The sequence below is a fragment of the Panthera uncia genome, chromosome B1 (genome assembly GCF_023721935.1).
Source record: "Panthera uncia isolate 11264 chromosome B1, Puncia_PCG_1.0, whole genome shotgun sequence".
Classification (NCBI taxonomy): Eukaryota; Metazoa; Chordata; class Mammalia; order Carnivora; family Felidae; genus Panthera; species Panthera uncia.
The window spans coordinates 98273299-98298577 of NC_064811.1; the positions used below are offsets into that span (position 1 = coordinate 98273299).

At 39.6% G+C, this 25279-nt stretch overlaps 1 protein-coding gene and 1 long non-coding RNA gene across 2 annotated transcripts in view; one reads left to right on the forward strand and one right to left on the reverse strand.

Moving 5' to 3' along the window:
* Nucleotides 1-1552: 1552 nt before the first annotated feature.
* Nucleotides 1553-25279, forward strand: part of SYNPO2 (synaptopodin 2) — a 32441-nt gene continuing 8714 nt past the window's right edge. Inside the window, exon 1 of the mRNA XM_049631094.1 lies at nucleotides 1553-5184. Coding sequence (XP_049487051.1) covers nucleotides 3118-5184 — 2067 coding nt within the window. The 5' untranslated portion in view covers nucleotides 1553-3117. The remainder of the gene's footprint in view (nucleotides 5185-25279) is intronic.
* LOC125923063 (uncharacterized) lies at nucleotides 3914-17642 on the reverse strand. The gene is made up of 3 exons (XR_007457876.1): nucleotides 17407-17642; nucleotides 16481-16562; nucleotides 3914-3961 (listed from the first exon to the last, which is right to left on the reverse strand). It is a non-coding gene; the product is annotated as an uncharacterized LOC125923063 (long non-coding RNA).

A 25279-nucleotide genomic window follows, 5' to 3' on the forward strand; every position in this document is an offset into this window, starting at 1 on the left:
CCCGACTCCCAAAGAGGACGCTTAGCAGAGGAGGCTATCTTAAGGGAGAAGGCAGAAGCTGGGCAGCCAGGCCCTGTGGTTGAGTTACAACTGTCCCTTTCACAAGAGAGACACAAGGGCACAAATGTCCCCGTGGTGGCTCTCCTGGGAGCTGAAAAATCTAAGTCTCCTGACCCAGATCCTTATTTACAACACGACAGGATTGTCCACATAAATTCGGTCCCCACGAATGAGAAAGGGGAGCCTTCTCTGAGGTCCAGCAAGATAATCCAGATCTCCAGTGGCAAAGAGTTAAAAGTGATCCAGGGAAATGAAGCAGGAGACAAGGGGCTGCCCCGAGTGGAAGTGATACTCGACTGCTTGGACAGGCAGAAGACGGAAGGGTGCAGGCTTCAGGCAGGAAAGGGGTGTGTGGATTCTCCAGTGGAAGGAGGGCAGTCAGAAGCACCTCCTTCTCTGGTATCCTTTGCAGTCTCATCAGAAGGCACAGAGCAGGGAGAAGATCCACGCTTGGAAAGGGATCACAGCAGACCTCACAAGCACAGAGCGCGTCACGCACGTAAGTCCTTCTCTGGGGCCACTGCTGGGCTATCGGAAGGGGCTTGGGAGCTTAAGGCTTTTTGCTGCTGCTTCCCTTACGTGGATTTTTTTTTTTTTAAGATTTTTCTCATGTCTCCTTGTGATTTGAAAAAATTATTAATGCACAGAATAAGAAATGTGAAACTGTGGAGAATACCAATTTCTGAAATGGAGGCACTAAGTGTGAAGTTAGTAGTAGATTTAAATGCTATTTAATGCAATTTCTTTTATCCCCAAAGGCACAGGAGCTGCTAAAGAAAATAATATTGTTAAATGTGTCCCTTTGATTTGTCTCAGAATGTTGTAATATTTCAGGTAAAATGTCACAGGGGAGTATTTGAAGTCATTGCGGACTCTGAGTTTAAATGTCAAAAACCGTGGCGTCTACTTCTGAGAGATGTCTTTAAAATGCAGGCTCCACCACTGATATTAAAAGCAGATCCTCATTTTGAAAAAAATCATTGTGCAGCTTGATGATGCTTGCAGAAGTGAGTTTGATGGACAAGGACATGTGGAGTACTGAGCAGTTACATGAGCCTCTCCGTTTTGTAGGTCTTCATTCGACTGCACAGCATTTCATCTACCTTCTAGACACAGAAGTCATTCTCCAGGGCCATGTGGAGGCATTTAAATGCCCCCAAACACAGAATATATTTAAATTCAAGGCTGTTGACGGTGTTTTGTTTTACCCAGGGGAGTGATCACCAGAAGGAGAATGAGGATAAGAATGGCAGTTAGGTTTTATGATTTTTATTATTTTCTTTTCTCTCCCTCTCTTTTTTAAACAAATTTTGGAATTCCATTTGAGGAGGTAAAGGCTGACCGGCAAAGGCACTTGAATGTATGAGTGACACACAACGGTAATGAACTCAGTTATTCAAAGTAGCGTAGGAAATCTCCTAACCTATCGTTATTCCTTTCAAAGCGTATTTTTAGCATAACCATTTGTAGCTTTATTGGCAAGTGCTGTTAATCGTCCTTGTACTTGAAGCATCTGTATGCATCTTCACATTTGTAGCCTATCAGACAAGTGTATTAAGGCAGCATTCACATACTTTACATGTTGACCGTGAAGTTTTAGCAACAACCGTGCAACTGTGACTGTCAATTCAGTAGTAAGTTGTGTAACACTACTCAGAAAGAGGAATTACATTTAGGCATGATCACACTTTCTACTACTTTCTCCAAATAAAATTTGATTGCCAGGGAATATCTGTAACTTTGTCATAAAACTGTTTACTCTGATTCTATTCTATTTTTAAAAAATGAATCATTGAGTCTTATTTTTTCCAGTGACAAAAAAAAGCTAATTTTTAATCATAAAATATTCAACAGGTTTTCCTGAAATTTCCATGTAACTATTTTGAAGAATTCAGAACTTACTTGTGAATCATGCTCCTTATTATTATATACATGATGACAATTAACTGATGCTATAAGTTAATTTTCCACCAATTTATTTTTGTAACCATAATGATAAAATTAAAAATTTGTATATAAATGTTTGTTACTTTAAAACCATCAAACTCTCATTTTAAATGATTTAATTCCCGCATCAGCTTTTCCCCGCAGTTAAGGGTTACCAGTCACATAATTTTTAAATTTCCCCAAGATTTACACTTACTCTTGTTGCCACTGAAGTAGTGTTGTATTTCCAAAATAGCAATAATTTTTCAAACAAATTTATCTAGACAGCTTTTTAGCTTAAATTTCTTATATGTATTCACAATGATCCAGTGTTCTGAATTATTAGCAATTATTGATTCAATGCCTTCAGTTATTATTCATTCTGTTTTTTGAACGTATATTAATCCAGCCTTCATGAATACAAAGACTCTGGGGGAGATGTCAAAGTTAAAAAAAAAAAAAGAAGAAGAAGAAGAAGAAGAAGAAAAATATTTAAATTCATTACATTAAAACACTTAGGTAAATAAAAGTTTCTTGCCTCCCCACCCCTGTTTTAAAAATGCTTGAAACCAGTTTTATATTGACATTTTATTTTTTAAATATGGAAGTACAAGGTATGTCTTAACTTGTTTTACAGAAAATATTATGTCCTTAAATTATTTCCTTTTTAGTTTGGATTACATCCCCTTAACTGACATTTAGTAGCCAGCGTTTATTGTCCAAGTATAAAGATCCATATGCTATGTATATTCTAGTCAGTATACGTAAAGATGTATTTATATGAGCAAGTGAAACAGACCATTGTGTAGTTACATATATCATTGCATGTCATGATAAAAGTATACATTTTGAAATAAATAAGAGAGAGAAATTAGTTAGATTGTTTCAGAACTCAGTGGCTAATTGTAAGCATGTTTTTTTCATATTCACTTTTCCCCAGGAGAGTTGACTTCTGGGTTGCTCTGAGGTCTTCTTGGAATTCACCAACTCACTATAATTTTTGTACATTCCCTAGGGCTCAGGAGAAGTGAAAGCCTATCCGAAAAGCAGGTGAAAGAAGCAAAATCTAAATGCAAAAGCATTGCCCTCCTTCTAACCGACGCCCCCAACCCCAACTCCAAGGGGGTGTTGATGTTTAAGAAGCGTCGTAGGCGGGCCAAGAAATACACCCTAGTCAGCTACGGCACCGGTGAGCTTGAGCGAGAGGCAGACGAGGAGGAAGAAGGAGACAAAGAAGACAACTGTGAAGTAGCATTTCTGGGCACGAGTGAATCAGAGGTGGATGAAGAGTTATTGTCTGACATTGACGGCAGTGCACAAGTTGTGAACTTTGACTGGGATTCTGGACTAGTGGACATCGAGAAGAAACTGAACAGAGGGGACAAGATGGAGATGCTGCCAGACACCACGGGCAAGGGTGCCCTCATGTTTGCCAAGAGGAGGGAGCGAATGGATCAAATCACGGCCCAAAGAGAGGAGGAGAGGATGGGAGGAGTGCCAGGCAGAGAGCCAGATGCTGCCCAGACAGACAGCCTGAGAACCATGGCTTCTTACCAGAGGAAGGAAGAAGAGTCTGTGAAAGTGCAGAGCTCAGTGAGCAGAAGCTACATCGAGGTGAGCCATGGTCTTGGCCATGGGCCCCAACAGAATGGCTTCAGTGGGGTGTCCGAAACGGCAGAGGCCCAGAGGACGGTTCCTATGAACAGAACAGCCAAACCCTTCCCGGGGTCTGTGAGCCAGCCTGCAGCCCCCTTCTCCCCAACCCGGAATATGACGAGTCCCATCGCGGACTTCCCTGCGCCTCCACCTTATTCTGCGGTCACACCTCCACCTGAGGGCTTCCCCAGAGCAGTGTCGAGTCCCACAGCTGGCCCAGCGCAGCCTCCTCCGTGGCCCCAGCCTGCCCCGTGGTCCCAGCCAGCCTTTTACGATTCATCTGAGCGGATAGCTTCCCGGGATGAAAGGATCGCTGTGCCTGCAAAAAGAACCGGAATATTGCAGGAGGCCAAAAGGAGGAGCACGACAAAACCCATGTTCACTTTTAAAGAGCCCAAGGTGAACCCGAATCCTGAACTCTTGTCACTTCTTCAAAATTCAGAAGGCAAAAAGGGAGCTGGAGCTGGAGGCGATTCCGGACCCGAAGAAGACTACCTCAGTTTAGGAGCAGAGGCTTGTAATTTCATGCAGAGCTCCTCTGCCAAACAAAAGACTCCGCCTCCTGTCGCTCCGAAACCTGCAGTCAAGTCCTCGTCCTCCCAACCAGTAACTCCAGTTTCTCCGGTCTGGTCCCCAGGAATGGCTCCAAGCCAACCTCCTGCCTTCCCCACGTCCAACCCATCACAGGGCACCGTTGTCTCCTCCATCAAAATAGCCCAGCCTTCCTACGCTCCTGCCCGGCCCGCGAGTGCTCTGACCCTGGCTGGTCCCTTCAAAGGACCACAGGCAGCAGTGGCCAGTCCGAACTACACACCGAAGCCAACGGCTCCCGCACCGACAGTAAACGCCGCTCATGCTGGTGCAGTGGGACCATCCAATGAGCTTCCGGGAATGAGCGGGAAAGGAGCCCAGCTCTTTGCTAAAAGGCAGTCGAGGATGGAGAAGTACGTGGTGGATTCAGACACCGTGCAGGCCCATGCGGCTCGCGCCCAGTCTCCCACTCCCTCTCTACCGGCCGGATGGAAGTACTCCTCCAACGTCCGAGCACCTCCTCCTGTGGCCTACAATCCTATCCACTCCCCCTCCTACCCTCTGGCCGCTGTCAAGTCTCAGTCATCAGCCCCACAGGCCTCCAAGACAAGCAAGAAAAAGGGCAAAAAACCCCTCAATGCTTTGGACGTCATGAAGCACCAACCATACCAGCTAAATGCATCCTTGTTTACTTTCCAACCTCCAGATGCAAAGGATGGCCTCCTCCAAAAGTCATCCATCAAGGTCAATTCGATGCCAGCCATGAAGCAAGCTCTTCCTCCCCGGCCAGTGAATGCTGGCTCGCCCACTAATGCGCAGGCCTCATCTGTGTACTCGGTCCCAGCATATAGCTCTCAGCATCCCTTCTTTGCAGAGGCCACCTCGCCTGTCAGTGCGTCGCCAGTGCCCGTGGGCATTCCCACCTCTCCAAAGCAAGAATCAGCCTCTACATCTTATTTTGTGGCACCAAGGCCGAAGTTCTCAGCCAAGAAAAGTGGTGTCACAGTTCAGGTGTGGAAACCATCTATTGCGGAAGAGTGATCTTGTAGCCGAAGCTGAGTGTCCACTTTGCTTGAAACAAATTGTTTGCAGTGTTACTTGAGTCCCCGAGAATGCCTAGCAAGTCCTCAACTTACTTAATTTCAGATGTCACTTCCCAATCTGGGTCCAAGGAGCATAATATTTTTAATGAGTCAAAAATCTAACTCAGATTGACTTAAAACATATTTATCTTCTTTGCACACTTAAAAAATATGGGAGCACCCCAAAATAGACATGTGCCATTATATTAAGTAAGCAGGATACTTAGGATTTATGCTTTAGTCACGAGAAAGACAGTGATCAGTGTTATCAAACCTTGCACACAGCCTTTATGTAGTGTAACAGCTGTGCTCCTGTGGTGAAAAGGTTCAAGTGTAGTGAAAATATAACATGTATTGGCTGAGATTTCCTTTTTAAGTAGTGCTTTATCTCTATTACTAGTGTTAAGGGATAAGAAATTTACTGAGGACAGGGATCAGCTCTGGTCTGTCAACCTCAGCCACCTGTTTGATATTGCAGAGAAGGTACTTCTGGGGGTTGTGAAATGTATATAGTTTAGTAAGAAGGGTAAGAAAGAGGGTGTCAGTAATTACTGAGCACTTATTTTGTATTAGGTTCTTTGCCAGATGTTTTACCTGTATTAACTCATTTCAGAAGACTTCTTTAAGGTAAATGAGATAGGGCAAGAGGGATAATTATCCTTTGAGACGGATTTCTATCTTCTCTTCCCAGTTTACTTAAGAAACTGAGTATGTATATATCTCCAATTGCCCATGAAAGTGTAAGTTTGTTTTCCTCAGCTGAGGCAAGTGGTAGGATACAGTATAAAAGAATAATGTATAAAAGGGTGAACAGGCTGCAGATAAAGGTACACATGACTCTTATTTTTCCCTTGGGAAAGCACATCACTGAGGCATGAAAGGTTACTGACTACAGGGGCTGATTGTGAAGCACGAGGAACCCCCTATGTGTGGAGGCCGTAGGGTGAGAACACACAATGATTAATTTCTGAGTGACCTCACAGATTGTTTTTCCTTGTGTTTGTTTTGCTTTCTGACTACTGCTTCTCCCACTGTTCCTTGCAATTCTATTCTCGCACCTTCACTTTGTTATTTATATTTGATGGACCAGGAGGATTCAGGCAAGGTTACCTTGTAAATTGGATTGGTCACAGACCATGCCGTCATCCAGCTGGCTATGAAGTTAATAACGTTACTGACAGTAAACCTGAAGACCTTTCTCATGTCTATTTTAAGTCCAAGTCTGACCAACCATGGAAAATATTCAACATGAATTAATGTAGAGAACCATAAAGCATTTTTGACAGCTTCAAGGAAAACCATCTACTCAATACAGGAGATCTGTTTAGAGACCTCTTATAACAAACAACTTGCCTGGTTTGAGGGTACATGGTACCAATTTAATCCTCTGAAAATATCTGTATTCCTGTTCTTTTACTGCTGTCACTGTCAATCTGCTATATTTTTCACTATCCTATTAAAATATTACTTTCTTCTTTATCTGTTTAATGTACATGTTTTAAAAAATAATCTTCCCTGATGAGCTATTCTGACCTAAGTCACTTCTCTGCTGTGTCTCTTCTATTGTTCCCAAAACATCCGAATTTCTTCTTGTGAGCATATTCATTTCTCTGTACGTTGTAAAACTGCAAGCTGCCCATTGTAAAACTCTAAGAACACACAAAAAAAGAATTAAGTCAGCAACAGGGCAATGGGGCTGTTTCTTCTGCTTTTTTCTCTGGGAAATCTTCCATTGCCTTTGGGGGCAGTTTACGTAGAGGTTTCAACCACAGGATGTAGCTTGGTCTCTCATTTGCCTTTTTGGGAAATCAGTTAGGAAGATTAGTACAGGGTAAAGGAAAAAGCAATCTATCCATTATATAACACTATTGTTTAGTATTACTTGTTCCCTGCAAAGGAAGTCTGTTAAATGCTGTGCATTTTGCATTCTTTTCTAATAGAACAACAACAAAAAAGGCTTCTTGAGGTGAGGCAGGAAAGATCGTTTTTATAACTTTGCATTCTTGACATAGCATTTAAAGAATGGCATGAAGTAGAGGAAAGATAATGCAACACAAGGTAGTTAATTTGAGATCACCAGTTCAAATATGGCCTAGGATGGTAATGACCCACAAGTATTCCCAGTTGTCCAGGGGTTTGTGGTATGTAGGAATGAGAAGTGTTTTCAGTCCATTTCCTGTAGGACAGGTGGCAATCTTAGCAGAGCCACTATTTGGAGTTGATGACTAAACACACCACTAGCATGACTGGGAGTGTCATAGGGTTCCCAAAAAGCTTCTCAGAAACATGCCAGGCATGCAGTCAAACATCCACAACTTTGGGAATTGGAAACATAGGTCTCATCTTGAATCAGATGGTCCTACATTATGGAGGAGGGGTGGGAATCCTCCCAGACTGTATCTGCAGAGTGTGACCACACAATGAGATGGGGGCAGTGGGAGGGAAAAGGACCAAGCCAGCTCCCTGGAGTAAGAGGGATTCCCTTTGCCACTTGTCCTCAATCAGAGAGCCTCCTGGGAACTTGCATGCCCAATAAGCTGTATGCGCCACCTTTCAGGTTGCAGTTATGGGAATGATGTCAGTGTGGCAGGTGGGAGGCTTAGAACTCATGACCTCAGCTTCCCTCCCGTTGGGAACCCTTTGTATGATCTGGGTGTTGTTGGCTCTGTTGTGGTAGCAGATGTTTGACTGCTTGGTCGTGAGGTATGAGGAGGCAGGTTTTGTTTAGGTTTTAGCACCTTGCCTTTTCCTCTGTCCTTTGTTAGCTTAACTTCCAAGCAGAGTGCTTGTGAAGTCAAGTTTTCTTCGTCACCACGATAGCAATGATCATTTCCTGAGTGCCTGTGTTATGTTAGGTGCCTTATGTACCTTATCCCAAAGAACCCACTGCGAAGTTTACAGGCACCGGAATATAAAATAAAATGTAGTCACAGTCACTGACTTACTGCAGGACCTTATGCAATTTTTTAGCATGAGTTTCCCCTTAATAATGTCTCAAACCTCTCTTCCTGACTGTTGTGCGATGAGTCTGCACGGCACTAGATACTCCAGGAAGAAAGGTGTATGTAAATCTAAATATGGCAGATTCCTGTCTTATAGGGGGTAAACTGAGTCACAGAACTGGTAAGATTGGGGATCTGAGCATTGCCACTTCAGTCTTAAAACATTTCCAATTTTATTTCTCATATTTCAAGAATAAACACATTCTGTTGTGAGAGAGGAAGAATCACACTGTTTTCCACATTTTGACTATTCATTGATAGTAGAAAGCATAAGTTTTTAGGCATATGTGTCATGAGTCACATTTGGATTGTCATTCTGGAGCATGTAAAACTTTGTATTTCAAAATATATCTAGCATGACTGTTGATGATAACATGTATCTCATTTAATCTTCATAAGAACCAATTCATTTAATTATAGGAAAACTGATCCGAGTCACAAATAGTTCTTTCAAGCATGCTGGGGTTAAAATTCTTTTAGGTAGTGCTGACCCCTTTCAAGAAATGGGCTTCTTCATGGGCAGCTGAGTGTTATCACAAAGCCTAAATTCTAGCCTGGCAGCAAGAGTCACATCTGAGATGTCAAAAACAAATGATCCACATTTAAAGGGTGTGGCCTAGCAAATGTGGGACCATTGTCCTATTTACAGCCACTAGGTTAAAGAACTTTGAAGGTCATTCGGCTGCTGACAGGCGTATCAAACACTAGGACTCCATGGCACTTTCACAGGGAGGCCTCTTAAGAGCCCAGAAGACACATGGCTGTTACTGTCTGAGTGTGGATTTAATCTTTCAGACAAAAGCCCTTGCTGTGTATCATTTTATCCAGTCATAGAGTTGAGAAGCCGCAAGCACCCGTATTCTAAGGGTGAGTTCCTGAAACCCACTGCTGTTTATGAGTCACAGCCGGCCTGGCAGGAAGGGTATTTGAAGTCATGGTTATCAAAAAGAAGTGATTGTTTTCTGAAAAGCTAAATGCTTAAAATGCTTCCAAAGGGAGGCAGTGGGTTGTGTGCTCATTCCCTCCTAAAATCAGAGTTGTTGAGTTTGTTTTAAAAATTGCTAAAAGTTCATGAGAAAAATATGTAAATTCTAAGAACCAACATTATATTCTCTGACACACTGACCCTCACTGGTCTCATGTCCCCTTATCACTGGACTCTGGGGGACACAAAGACTCATGTAACACTTCAGTGCTGCTGAATTCGTCAACAAGTATTCTGGGAAAAAGCAGAATTGAATTCTTCTCTAGACTTCCCACCAGGGTTGGCTAAAGGCCATAAAGCAAACTAGCAAATTCCCACAGGACCCAAACACCAGGCAAAATCACTAAAAGAGGCCAGCCTCCGTTTCTTCCTCTATGGTTAAAAAAAAAAAAAAAAAAAAAAAAAAAGTACAAAAATTTTAGGCTATTCTATGGAGTAACAAGCCAATAAAAACCAGCCTTCAGGAGGAGCCCCCAAATCAGACCTATCCTTTCCTTGATGTTATCAGGTACAGCCAATTTCTTAACTTTTTAAAAATTAATATGTTTCTATGGTATATGTATGTCTACACTAAATTACCATTTGGCACTTGGAAATCACAGAGCTACCTACTCAGAGGCAATTGAATGAAGAAAAAATTTAATTTGAAAATATCAAATCCTGTGAGACATTTCTCAGACTCTTGATTTTATATGAGATTTGCTGGTTAATGAAGTATATCTCAAGTATAAAGAAAGTTAGGCTTATACAGGGCCTATAGTTTAAATAATTTTTTGTTATTGATACATAGAATTTCTTTTACCCCTGTTACATTGTCCTTGATATGTTTATCTAAATTATGTGTGCTTTGTGACTGGTGAAATATACATTCAGGGTCCCCAATAAAAATAGTCATAAGGACATACTTTCCAGCCTATCTTCATTCCTCAATAAGTGTAATAATAGTCAGAAGCATAATAACATTCATATGTGCCATGGAGGAATCTTGCTTTCACAGCCTCTATTTCTTGAGCTGCTCATTAACTATTAATGATTTGTTCATGGAAAAACAAAACAAAAAGTAAAAGATTGACACTAGCTCAAAGTTGAAAAGAAATGTATAATCTAGGAATATAAACAGAGACAATTTTTCTTCTTGGGAATAAATATCAAAAAGGAAAGTATTGGATTGGGTATAGACCCTGCCATCATCCAGCTGGCTATGACATTTTATTTTATTTTATTTACTTATTTTTAAATGTTTATTTATTTTGAGAGAAAACGTGTACATGGGGGGCCGGGGGAAGGGGCAGAGAGAGAGAGGGAGAGAGAGAATCTCAGGCAGGCTGTGCACTGACAGCTCAGAGACTGTTGTAGGGCTCGAACTCACAAACTGTGAGATCATGACCTGAGTTGAAATCAAGAGTCAGATGCTTAACCACCTGAGCCACCCAGGTGCCCCTTAAGAAGACATTGTAGAAGTCAGAGAATCTTTGATATCTTTATTTGGTGGACAAATCTGTTTTCAAAACCACCCAAAGGCCCTGGGTCAAGTATTATGATCTAAAACAGGATTATATGGATGGGGATGGAAGCTGTGGCAGTCATTTAGACAACCTTGTGAGACCTGAGGAAAAGACAGGAGGTGGCTTCATGTATTAAATTTCTACTGTGTGCCAAGAGCTGTGTTAAATACTTTCTGTAAGTTATGACAATAGCTAACATTAACTGAGCATAAACTTTAGGCCCTGAATTGTGCCAAACAACTTTCATAGATTATCTCTTTTCTTTTATTGACATATAATTGACATATAGCATTATATTAGTTTCAGCTGTACAATATAATGACTTAATATTTGTATTTATTGTGAAATGGTCACCACAATAAGTCTAGTTAACGGCCATCACCACACAGTTATAAATTTTTTTTCTTGTGATGAGAATTTTTAAGATCTACTCTCTTAGCAACTTTCAAATATATAATATAGCATTATTAACTGTAGTCACCATGCTGTACATTATATTCTCAAGGCGTACTTATTTTAAACCTGAAAGTTTATACCTTTTGACCACCTCACCATTTCAACCATGTCCCCCTTTGCCCCCCACCAGCAATCACCAAAGATTATCTCTTAATCAGTAGTCCTTATGAAATTAATACTATCATTATTCCCAGTTTATAAATTAGAGTTGGGATTCAGAGGCATAAAGAAGCTAAAGGACTGGTCCAAGATCACACAGTGTTACATAGTGGACTCTGGAGTCAATGTGAACTTGCACTCCCAAACAATTTCAGTGTGATTTCATTCACTCTTCAGAATGACCCTGAAAGGAAGGTATTACTCCCAATTTACAGATGAGGTGTAGGTGTCTGAAGCTCAGAGAGGCTAAAAAACTTGTCCAACAATCACGAAGCTTATAAGTAGTAGGATAGGGTTGGAACTAGACATTTGTCTGACATCCAAGCCTGGACCCTCCCTTCAGTACCACATGGTTTCCACCATCTCATTAGACCCCAGAATACCATTCCCTGAGACCTGTAAATTGTGTGCTCCCCAAACTAGCAAGAGCTACTCTGTAGAGGCTTTATAGGTGACTTTGACCATGTTGAATGACATTAGAAAGGACCCCCTTACCAAGATTGCTCATAAAATCAGATGCTATGATAGTATGTTGAAAGTGAAAAACAGTCTCTGAAAAAAGAAGCATCTGTTTAATAATTTAAAAAGATGGATTTTACGGTGATTTTGTACTAGTTACCCAAATTCTTTCATTTTTTTATTTCAGGATGAATAGGTGATATTTATGGGCTGAGACTGGAAGGAATGTCACTTAAAAAAATAAAGCACAAAATCTTTATATAAAAGGAAGTGCTCTCCTAGGCTTCATGCCATTTTGACTAAGTGTAATTCAGGGAACGTCCTTATTAAATAGTGAATCAGCACCCAGCTTGGCTTGCTACTAAAGCAATAATAACTGAGACATATCAACAAGAATAATTCTAAACAGAATAATGATGAGAGGGTCACAGGCTTTCAGTGTTTCAAACTATAATCTAAAAAATAATCATCACTGGAAACTTAGAATTCCATGAAGTCTCTTCTGGCTTGTCTATCCTGGATATGCATGAGACAGCAAACCTTTCCTGCCACAGTGTCCTCAATGGAGGATTTCTCAACAGTATTTCTGTCAAAGACTTCTCAGCAAGGACATTGTTACACCTTATGTTTTTTCCAGTAGCTTTTTTTTCTTCACCTGTATCTCATTGTTATTTTGAAAACATCTCCTGAGAAACTAGTGTAATGGATTCCAAACATGGGTTTGAACATTCCCATCACCAACCTCAAGGAGAGAAGATGTGAACTTCTGAGTTTATTGTAAAAACCCCCTCATTATATTTGTAGAGCTTCACTGCCTTAATTTAAGATCATAGAGCCATTAACAGGATGATAATTACAAGGGCTTCTTATACGCTGGCTGCCATTCTAAACACTTAACAAATGGTGACTTTTTAGTCATCACAAAATGACTATAAAGTAGATACTGTGATCATTCCACTTTACAGATGAGAAACTGAGGTAAAGAAAACTTAAGGAACTTGTCTAAGGAGGTAGGGATAAGCCTGAAGACCAGACAATCAAGCACCAGAGCCATTCTGTAAACACAAGGCTACATTACCTCTCTTGATCCCAAGACAATGGTCACAGATAAAACGAATTGTCCATCAGAGCAATAAGCTTTACCTGTCTCAGAACTAACCCAAAAATTACTTTAAATCTTCTAAATCAAAGTAAGAAATATTAAAAAGACTTCTTAAGAGTTTGGTAGCCCCAAATGATAGACACTTGTAAGCAGGTACGAGGGGAGGGGAAAAGCTATCGTTTTACTTCTGCTGGCCTATCTTATTTGCTTATAATGCAATAACTGGCAGGGGGAAGTCTAACATTTTTCTAGTTACCATTGAACAGATATGCACTAGACCAAACTCCTCAAACACCCACTTCCAGCCAAATAGTGTCATATTTTACTAGGGCTGTGTAAATTTATACCAGGTAAATAAAGGGAAAAAAGAATAACGATGAAGAGAAACCTCTCAAATTTTAATAACAACAATGCAGAATAACATTTCTCCCAGTTTTTTAATTAAAAAGGCATGGTTTGATTTAGGAGATGCAAAAGGTAACCAGTCCTTAAATGAAATTCACCTATGATTACGTGGGACAATGCATACAAACAGCAAGCATACAGAGGCACAGCTTGTAGTGGGTAAGTGTGGACCCAGGCCAAACTGCTGGGAGCTGCATCCCAGGCCCACCTCTTGCCACTTGGGAGACTCTAGGCAGATGATTCCACCTCTTTGAGCCTCAGTGCCCTTAGCTGTGAAATGAGGACAATAGTAGGTGCACCTCACACATTGTGAAGATCACACGAATCAATGTGTTTTGTGTATAGAACGGTGCCTGGCACATTGAAAGCATTCAACATATGTTAGCTATTAATATTATTGCAAAGGCCACTTAACAAACAATAGCTACTATTTCAAAAACTATTTGAAATATACACACAACGATTAAACAAGCTCTTTTGTTTTCTTCTGTTAGTGTGAATTCCAGTTTAAGGGATCTAACACAACTAAAATAGAAAAAGCAGAAGCACTGTGTATAAATCTCTTATGGACACAAATAATCTATTGTCAAGAGTCTTTTGCTGAGAAATCATTTCTTCTCTGTTTTCTTACTGAAATTTTATATGTCTATATTCCTCTCTATTCAGCCTGTTGGACAATTGTTTTCTTCTTCATCTTCATCTGTTGTAGTAGCATTGTTGTAATAATATACATAATGAGACCAGGAATCAAAAAGACTGGTACAATATTTAAAAAACAACAACAACACACCCTTAACATCAGCTTTGAGACTCCACTGTAAAGGACTGTGTTCAATTCAAAGTATCAATGTTAAATAAAACAAGTGGGGGCACACTTAGCACTATAAAGAGAATTCTTATGGCGAAAGGCTTGTAAATTAAATATATTCTCAAAATTGGGTAGCTGGTATTCTGAGTAAGGTTCTGGTAGGATAGTTGAAGCTTAAATAGGTCTATCACACAGAAAGTGGAACAGCTGGCAGCCTGGTCGCCGAGGCTACCCCAATTCAGCCCTGCAACAGTTGGGGCTCTGACAGAACCTGGCTGACCTCTGAAGGCGCTGCAGACAGCTGTTCTTATCCCTCCTCCCCAACACTGTCCCAGGACAAAGGGTCAGTAACCTGGCCTTTTTAGAGTAATTGATCCCCTTGCCTGAGAAGCGTGAGCAGTTTCCAAAAACAGAGTGAAACCTCTATCTGAAGAGAGCAAACTCCCAGCTCACAGAGCAAGTGATGAAAAACAATTCTCAGAAGCTGAGTGACTGACGTAGGGAGGAACCTAGAATTCCAGCTGCCTTTAAAACCCAGGGAATTTTGGTGGGTTTTCTGGTGTACTTCTAGACTCTTTATGAGTCAGAAGCAGAAGTCAGGACTTAATCTTGAAGAGAAAAAAAAAAAATCAAAACAAGGTGAGATGCTGAAAATTTTATCTGAAGCCAAAATTGCTTTTGTTTCAAATATATTTCCATGGATTTAGTTCTGTTTCCCTTCTGTGCCATTTAATTACATTTTTTTTCTTAAAAAGTAAAAAACAATATCTCTTTCTTGAATTGCATAGCCCTCAGATTGGTAAAGAAATGTTCACAAAGCCTTCCTCTAGAGCTAAAAATCACCAAAGAATAGGCTGGCCTAATATAAGTAAAATGCTAAGCATCATACCAGTTCTTCCACAATTAGGTCTTGTTTTATTCTTTATATCACACTCAAGAATTTATTGATGATCTTGCCCGCTGGACCACTTGTTAATGCTCATCCGATGGCACCAATTATAATTCTTCATATAAACCCAAAAAAGCTAACTAGATTTTGAATTCTACATTATGAAACACCCAGTGAAATGTTACAACTCAGTGGGTGGTATTATTGAAATAAAAAGCAAAGCAAATGATATCACTTAGAAGTTTTTATTTTAATTGTACGTTTCAGTTTACCAACCAATAAGATTTCCTTTATATAGAGCACTTTGGTTTTAGCCAAGTATTGCCTTCACAGTGTTCGAACACACAGTTTTCCAACCCTTGTTCCCCGGGGGAAATTAAGACCTTTTCTCCACCCTGTTCCCACCTTGGAAATTCTGATTTAGTAGGTCTGGGTGGGGTCCAGGAATTTGTTCCTGTAACATACACCCCAGGTGATTCTGATGCTAATGATTGTGAACCACGCTCTGAAAAACACTTTTCTAACCCACAAAACACTTAGGTCAACCTTATTCTTTGAAACCCATAAATAATTTTCCAGTTTATCCAGTCAGACACAGCCAGACTTGTCAACTGCACCCGATTTCAAATGCTCTTGATGCCTTGTCTGAAGCGAGCAGGCATTGAAGTGCTGACTTTGCAGACTGGACTTGATACCAGAGGTCCAGGAGATGGCAGCAAACTCTCTTCCTGCTCAGAAAGTGCTTCCCAGGCAGCCATTCTAAAACTTGTGAATAATTTGCTCTAAACATTCATTTTTACTTATTTTCTTAAACAGAAGAATAAAGAGGTGATTTTATCTGACCCCCTGCTTCTCATCAAGGCTGAGAATAAAGATTTCTAGGAATAGAATGATACAATTTTATCATCTAGAGAAGGGACTGTACAAAGCTCCTTGGCTGTTTTTTCTTATCTCTGGGGAAAGGGATTGTGGGAGTTCCCTTGGCTGTAGGGCAATAGAGTGTGTTATCTCCAGTCAAAAATGTTCTTACTAATACCTAACTTAAATCTCTCCGGCAGTCATGAAAACATTTTTATTTGGGGATCTAGGCTGAAGGAGAATTTTAGAGCAATTAGCCTTTTAAAATGAAAACAAAGATGATTTAAAACTTTCAAAACTAAAAAGAAATTTGTGTACTTTAAGGATCACAGGGACAAAGAGCCCAATGTTTTTGCTGTGCCTTTACTTAAGATGGTCAAATGGTGTGGTAGATTGACAAAATGCAAAATCAGTCGGAAGCTGCTTAAATATTAGAAGAATGTACAGAACAAAGGGAAAAGTAGACCCACTGAGTAGCAGCTCTGATTACCACAACAGTATTGTTTTTCAGGTCTTTGACGCACTGAAGTTTATTTCTAACACAAAAAGGATGGTGACCTCTGGAAGTTCCGTAATATGAGATAAATGTCTACTTACCAGTGGGAGAAGAAGAGACCAATGAGAGATAGGAGAGCTGGATATTTGAGGAACTCTGGTGTGGATGAGAGAGTAAACGTCACTGTTGATGAAAAAGAAATGTTAGGACTAATGAACAGAAGTTACAAGGTAGTAAGTTTCAGTTTAACTTAAAACTTCAAAATCTTGATGGGGAAGAGGTGGAGAAGGAATTAACATATATATTGGACGCATAAATGTTAAGAGCTTTAATACATGTACTTAATTTCATTCTCATGACAACCTTATTTGGAGGAAAGTTACCCTTATTTTTTTTTTTTTAATTGATAAACAAACTGGAGCTCAAAGAGGTTAAGAAAATTGCCCAAAGTCACACAAATAGTCCTAAAATGGCAGACCCACTGGCTGACTCCAAGTTTATTGCCCAAAGTCACACAAATAGTCCTAAAATGACAGACCCACTGGCTGACTCCAAGTTTATCTTTCATAGCCTGTGCCTTTACCACTGCAATGCCTATCAGGTGTATTGTAAAAAGAACTCCTATGTCTCATGGAAGCTGGATTGCAGGATCTCCAATCCCTTCCATCTCTGACTTTTTATAATTTGCTATATAAATATCTTCTTTAAAAAATACGGGGGCCGCCTGGGTGGCTCAGTCAGTTAAGCATCCAACTTTGGCTCAGCTTTGTGAGCTCAAGCCCCGCATCAGGCTCTGTGCTGACCACTCAGAGCCTGGAGCCTGCTTTGGTTTCTGTGTCTCCCTCCCTCTCTGCCCCTCCCCTGCTCATGCTGTCTCTCTCTGTCTCTCAAAAATAAATAAACATTAAAAAAAATTTTTTTTTAATCTGGGTTTTTAGGTTCTGAGAGTATTTTGATGTAGTTCAATACTTTTTAAAAGCCAAGTTCAGTTTAAAACCTGACAAAATAAAATTTCTCTGTTCCTTACCTCTTTAATTCCAGGATCTTTGCCACAGGAAACACACTTTAAAATTAAATACATCAGGGGTGCCTGGGTGGCTCAGTCGGTTGGGCAGCTGACTCCAGCTCAGGTCATGATCTCGCTGTCTGTGAGTTTGAGCCCCACCTTGGGCTCTGTCCTGAGCGCTCAGAGCCTGGAGCCTGCTTCCGATTCTGTGTCTCCCTCTCTCTCTCTGCCCCTTCCCTGCTTGCTCTCAGTCTCTCTCTCTCTCTTTCTCTCTCAAAAATAATAAACAATAAAAAACATTAAGTACATCATTTCTCTAATGAGAAAAAGCAGAGCTTAGAAGAGAATAATTTTTCTTTTCTTGAAGCCATGACTAGAGTGATTTGCTTCGGTTCTAGCATCCGCGAAGTGTAATTATAATTACCCACAATTATTCTTGAAACACACAGATAATGTCTGGAGGAGGGAGAGAATTGTGAAACCCAGAGCAGCCTCTACGCCCCAGCAGCCACAAGGTACCCTGGGGTAAGGTGAGAAACAGCTGACATGCTGTAGAGCAGAACTTCAGTAGCCTCTGCTTATCATTTCACCTGCATCACTAGACCTCCATCCTTTGTCGGTAGAGTGCTCATGTTCCATTATATAAGATTATGTCAAATGTATCATACATTCATTACATTAAAGAGACAGGAATGTCATACAGAAAGCAGTCTTTTATAAAGAAGAACCATTTAGTATTTATTTTCTTTGCTGTCACTATTCAACCTCTGTTTTGTTGTCCTTTTGTTGTTTAAATTTCTATGATATTCTACCTAGCACGGTCAACCATGGTCAATGTCAAAATCCTGTCTTATGAATGGTGCATAAATGTTTAATTATCAGTGTATCGAAGTCACATGTAGGCTTCATTTTGTGCAAAAAAAAAAAAAAAAAAAAAAAGTACTGATCTAGACTGAACTGCATTTAGCAACTAGTTGCAAAATTGAAGTTGCATTTCACCTGGAAATAACTGACCCACAGTAACAAATTGTAGAAGATTGTCCCTCCTGCCCCCGCCTCCTTTAAGCCCTTTAAGTGAAGAATCTGGAGATGACTTACCTCCTAGCTAAAACACACACAAAAGCTCCATCTTAGGTCATACCCTTGTGTGACTCCTGATGGTCAACAATTGTTGGTCTACTAATCATATTTTAAAAGGAACTTACCTGCATTAGAATTACCATTTCCAAAATAGGCCAAGGTTAAGAACAAGGATAGAGCTGAAAAGTCTGAACACTACTATCAGAAAGGGTGTCATAATACTTAAGAACTAGATCAAAACAAATTTGAGCAGAAATTTTTGACAGGTGTAACTTAGGAATCTTTTTACAAATAGATAAGCTCTAAACACTTCTTTTTACATCCTTTACCCAGTGTTTTTTTTTTTATTTTTTTGTTTGTTTTAATGGAGAGTTGTTTAAGAATTTCAGACATACATATTATAAGAGCCTCTTCTCTCAATCTCAAATGTGTACTTACAAGGACCTATTTTGAAGAAATGTTCTTGGGAGACGTCTGGTAAAAGATATCTCCACATTCTTCATTTGTATTTGAAAAGTATACCATCCTGACCATCATTGTATACTCCACTTTAATCTCTTTTTCCCTCTTTGTGGCCTTTTATCTATTTCAGAAAAACAATCATTCATCTGAAAACCCCACTCACTTTATGACATTCCTGTCTCTTTAAAATAAACTGACATACATGAAATTACTGCGTAAATCCCTCAGACAAGAAAGATATCATGAAACAAAACTTACCACTTGGACCAGAGAGATGTGGTAAGGCAATTAAGCAAAATTTTTCCTATTCTGTGCTTAAGGAAATAAGTTGTTGGTGATTTCCTGGATGAAGAGTTGTATTTTTTTATGCCTAATTTTAAACATCACTCTGGGGCCATGTTTTTGATGAAGGGAACATAAATATGATTTGGCAGTAAATCTTAAATTTCCCAAGAACAGTAGTTTAAACATTTTCCCCAGGGACCAGGAAATGAATCAAAGGATCTATTGCATAAGCTTAGAAACGTAATGGACAGAAAAACAGAGACAAAGATCAAGTAAGTCATTTTTCTCATACTGTATTTTCCACATCCTTGGGAAATAATGTTGTCACATGTTGCATAGTTGTTGATGTGTCTTTGTCATTACCATTAACCAGCTTTAGTTTGTCAGTTTTTTTGATGCAATTAGGAGTTGTGATTGAAGGATAGCTTAAACACATGCCAGGAAGAAATCTGGAGAATGTTGTCAGGCAAAGGGCTCAGTCAAGGTTGTTAATGGTATGCATACATTTCTTAAAAATTCTTATTCCTAAAATCTTTATTGGTAAAATTTTTCTCTGAGAAAGTCAAAACCATTCTACTTAGAAATGAGTTTGCTTAAGGAGTATTAGCTCTGCATTAAATAGCAAGTAGATAAGCTATAAAATATATTTAAAAATCATCTCTCTTATCCACACTTTTTTCCTATAGGCAAATGCACATTCATGGTGACTTTTCTTTTTGTGAATGAGGGAGGGAGGCAACAGCGGCCTGGATTTGTTTTAGGAAAAGTATCTAGGGTATTATGTGCAGCTAAAGCTATATTCAGACACTTAAACACATTTTAAATAGGCTTTCCAGTGTAAGTATTAATTTTATACTAAAATAATGACTCTCCTTTATTAAGTGCTTACTATATGCCAGACACTGACAGTTTTCTTTACAAAAACCTTCCACAAAGTCAACAATTCATCTATTTTGTACAGGATCAACATCCTTTGTTTATTGTGGAAAAAAAACCCTTTTTTTTCCTCTATAGAAACATGAAATGTGAACTTTTAATATGTTATTCAGACTTTTACTGTTCAAATCTTCTGTGAAGAGAAAGCCTCTGTTCAGAAAATATTTTGAAATGTGTTTAAAAGATTTTATTTTTACGTTCAAGCCAATTAAAGTAGACTTTTATGAAAAACATATTTAAGGCTTTTCCCCAAGAAATACAAAAAATCAAAATGTCAATTCCAGCTCTGTAAATAGAATACAGTCTATATTAGTAGGATTATTTTCATAGGCTATAATTTCTAGAATGGCATGCTTCTTTTCTGAGGATAAAGGAGAGCAAGGGGGTAAAACATTGTGGTGTAGTTCATTTCTTTTCACTAGTAGATTTAATGCCTTAAAATTATTTTGATAAAATTTTATTACCTATTACTTTAATTTTTAAATTTCCCTATACAGACACATAACAGCTATGTGACCTAGGGTAACTAATTTTTATGCCTCAATTTCCTCATTTGCAAGATGGAAATTATAGGGTTGTTGAGAGGGTTAAATGAGTTAATAGAAAAAATTGCCTAGCAGTGTGATTAGTACATAGTAGAAACTCTATGCGTTTCAGTTATTGCGATCATGGCTTCTAAGATGGAAGGGACCACAGAAGTGTATATACAAATTCCTCCTTAACATCGGTCTTCATGACCTGAAGTTGCATGTGGTTATTTTTATTCTTTTATGACAGAGGGTTAAGAACGATAAAGAAGTCTGTATTTTGGCCCACCCAGAGCTAGCAGAGGGGTGAGGTCAGTGCGTGTTTCTGGTCAGCTCTGCTGCCTGCGTTCTGGCTTCTGGCGGGAGGGAAGCAGTGGCTGGCACAGCAGTATCTGAGGCGTGTAGTGTTAATGCCACTTCAAAGGCAAGGCTCCCTCCTATTTTTATCCTGGGTCGGCAGTCTGCCTATGCAGTTGCCTCTTGAACAAAAGGTTCTGCCAGGTCTCTGACACCTTTTAAGACCTCACAGGCTCTTCTCACAATAACAAGAATAATCACCATTTGTTGTGCCAGGTGGCATTTGATTTCTAAACGAAATCTCTCCCCTACCCATAATCTTGAGACCATAGCCAGAATTATTACCATTTTACAACCAAGGAAAGTACTACGGCTGGAGAGGTTGAAGCCTACGTAGGTCACAAGAGGCAAAGGCCGGACTCCCAGGTCACTGTGACATCCAAATACACATTCTTTCCAATATATCATGCTTGCTTCCATTGTCATTTATAGCCCTTACCCATTCTCACAAAGGAATTTCCTTCAAACACAAAATAAACTTTTAAAAAGTGTATTGTTTTAGAACCCAGATTTAATCTAAAAGTTAATCTGAAATTAATCAAGATAAATAGTGGCAGAGCCAAGATGAGAAGCACTAGAGACAAGACGGTATCTCTTTTTTTGATGTCTATTTTATTTATGGAACTATCTAAGCAATGTATTTCTATTCAATAATATGACTTATTAGTCTTGATTCTTTGCACTATTCTTTTTTTTTAATGTTTGTTTATTTATTTTGAGAGAGAAAGCCTATACCAGTGGGGTGAGGGGCAGAGAGAGAGAGGCAGGGAGAGAATCCCAAGCATGCTCCATGCTGTTACTGCAGAGCCCAATGTGGGGCTCAAACTCAAGAACTGTGAGATCATGACCTGAGCCGAAATCAAGAGTCAGCTGCTTAACCAACTGAGCCACTCAGGTGCCCCTCCACTATTCTATTTTTTTTTTTTTTTAGTGTTTTATTTATTTTTTGAGAGAGAGAGAAAGCAAGCAGGGGAGGGGCAGAGAGAGAGAGAGGGACAGAAGATCCAAAGTGGACTCTGAGCTAACGGCAGCAAGCAGGGCTCGAACTCATGAACCATGACCTGAGCCAAAGTCAGAAGCTAAATAGTGCCCCAACCCCTGCAATATTCTTGATGAGAAACATAATGCTGCCTATTTTTGTCTAAAGATACAGGCACTCTCCTCCATTTTTTAGATAAGAGAGTGCTACAACAGAATTTCCAAAAACTCCACTGGTGAAGAAAATTTAAGATCCTCTTTAGAAAAGCAGGTTTCAGGGAATATGAGTTACAGACTATTTAATTAAGAGAGTAGAAGAAAAATGACCTTAATATTCTCCTTATCCCTTGATGTCGAGGTTGACTATATGTAAATCATCTCAAAGGAGCATTTATCCTACATTTAAAGATCTCTAGATATAGGAATTCTACATCTTTATGGAAAAATATCTCTCCTGTTAACCTGCTTCCCTATCAGGAAAGTTAATCCAAGACTCCTGAAAGCTAGACGTGCCCCTGAGAGATTAGTTAGTAGAAAGTGCCGTTTTCTACACCTGCTTGCAGTCTCATGATAAATGGTAAATCAACTTTAAGCTTTCTCTTCTACAATTCTAACTAATCCCAATGTCCATTATCTTTTTCTTCTTAGGTCTTACCTTTTAAATCCTGTAAATGTATTTTACACTCTCTTTGGGATTCATGCATAAAATTCTATGACTTTCCTCATCTGGGGAGTCAGAACAACTTAAAACCCCTCACATTTGCACTGACCTAAATGCAAATGATTTTACTTGCATGTTAAAATCTTCTACCTGTTTGGAAAAATCAATGTTTGTAAATATTGATCAATCCTATTTGTTTTGACAAACATGGCTTGGTGTGCATATTGGTGTGTGTGTAGTGAGGGTGGTGGGGATGAGTCTATGTGTGTGAGTCCATCACCACATGTAACTGATGTGAAAGGGCTACATCTTGGGCATGACCTAGAATTTTTGTGAAACTAACCAAGTTTCTTGGATTTAGCAGTCTGATACAGAAACTTCATTCGTTCAACAAATACTTACTAAACATCTACTTGCCAGGCACTGTTTTAGGTCTAGGGATGTCTAAATGAATAAAACAGAATAAAACAATAGCTCTTACATTCTAGTGGGAGGAAGCACATACACAAAATGATTAAATAAAGCATTTATTATGTTAAATAAGCATAAGTCAAAAGGGAGAAATAAAACAGGGAAGGGGGTAGGGAATTTTGAAAGAGAGAGACAGACAGGCAGACAGACAATAGCCAAACAGTGATCCAATGATATTTGAGTAAGGCCTGAAGGAAATGAAACAGAAGTCATACTGATGTCTGAAGTACTATGTTCCAGGCTGTGTACCAAGCAAATGTAAAGGTCCTGAGCCAGGAGTGTGTTTGGTGTGTTAAAAAAAAATAGCAGAGGCCCATGTGGCTAGATCCAAGTGAGAGGGAGAGAGCAGGAGGAGATGAAATCAGAGACGTGAGGAGGGGTGGGGCCAGCAGACTTTACAGGGTCTTGTGGGTCAAGGAGAGGATTTTGATTTTCCTTTTTGAAATGAGAAGCCATGAGAGGATTTTAAACAGAGGACTAAGTGACATAATCTGGCTTAGGTTTTAACAGGATAATTTTGGCTGGAACCAGGGAAACCAATTAGGAGACCATAGCAACAATCCAGGCAAGATTATGATGCTTCAGCCTAGGATGGTGCCACTGGAGCCATGAGAAATGGTTGCAGACTGGATGTATTTTAAAGTCAGCACTGACAGATCAGGTGTGGAGTGTAAGAGAAGAGGGAAATGTCAATAATGACTTCCAAGATTTTGACGTTCACGAATGGGAAGCTGGAGAATTCCTGGTGCTTTCTTCCATTCATGTGCCTCTTGATAGTCCTCAGCTTTTTAGAAATTCTTATGAATGATTGTAATTTAAAAAATTTGTTTAATGTTTTCTTATTTTTGAGAGAGAGAGAGAGAGAGAGAGAGAGAGAGAGAGAATGATCGGGGAGTGGGGGGAGAGGGAGAGAGAGAGGGAGACACAGAATCCAAAGCAGGCTCCAGGCTCTGAGCTGTCAGCACAGAGCCCGATGCAGGGCTCAAACTCACAAGCTGTGAGATCATGACCTGAGCTTTAGTTGGTCGCTTAACCAAGCAGGGAGGGGCAGTGAGAAAGGGGAGACACAGAATCTGAAGCAGAGAAATTCTTACGAATGATTTAAAAGGCAAATGAACTGTCATTTATTTCTGTTTGCCTCTGTTGGCGTTTGCTTATGATAAAGGATATGTTTGTGATGAATATTTACTGATCATGTGTTTAAGAAAGTTGTTGAAGGAGTTGAAATAACACTTGTCAGTTGGAGACACTTTCGCTATGAATATTTAAGCAGGAATTCAGTCAAGAGAATTTTTTGGCTTTCAGGGTTTATAGTATGAAATAATTTGAACTTCAAAATATATCATATTAAACTTCTTTGGCTTCTAGGGCAAAATAATTCAGTTGCATTGGTTTGGAATTCACTTCATTGTCCTAAGTAAACCTCAGACTACACTTCTTTTTTATTTATTTAAAAAAAAAATTTCATGTTTATTTATTTTTGAGAGAGAGACAGAGTGGGAGCAGAGAGGAGAAGGGGCAGAGAGAGAGAGACACAGAATCCAAAGCAGGCTCCAGCACAGAGCCTGATGTAGGGCTTGAACCCAAGAACTGTGAGATCATGACCTGAGCTGAAGTTGGACACTTAACCAAAACTGAGCCACCCAGACACCCCTATATTTCTCTTTTAAATGTTAAATGTTTCCTGCCAGTTAAATTGATCACTAGACAGTTTGATAAGGAAGCTAACTAAACTGCTTCATTAACTGCTTTATGTGGATAAATCAACATTTAATTGACATGAGAAGTTGGTTATGTTACACTAAGAACGGCCCTCAGCAACTCTGAGCTTTGTAGGTGACTTGAGTGTAGAGCCCCTTGTGTGTCTCACTTTCACATAAAGGGAATGTGTCTAAGTGTGATGTATTCCCTGTACCCTGGCACTTGCTTGTTCTTGTGACAAATGGAAGATGGCAGCATTAATTCATCCAAACCCAATCACAATTTAAATAATTCTTTCCAAAATTTCTAAGATTTCATTTCATTTAGCTTGCTTGGATTTGCATTTTTATAAAAAAAGAAGTTTTCTCAAAACAATTTCATTGCAAGTATAGTCTAACATTTGATTAAGATCTCTGGAATGAAACTATGTGTGTCC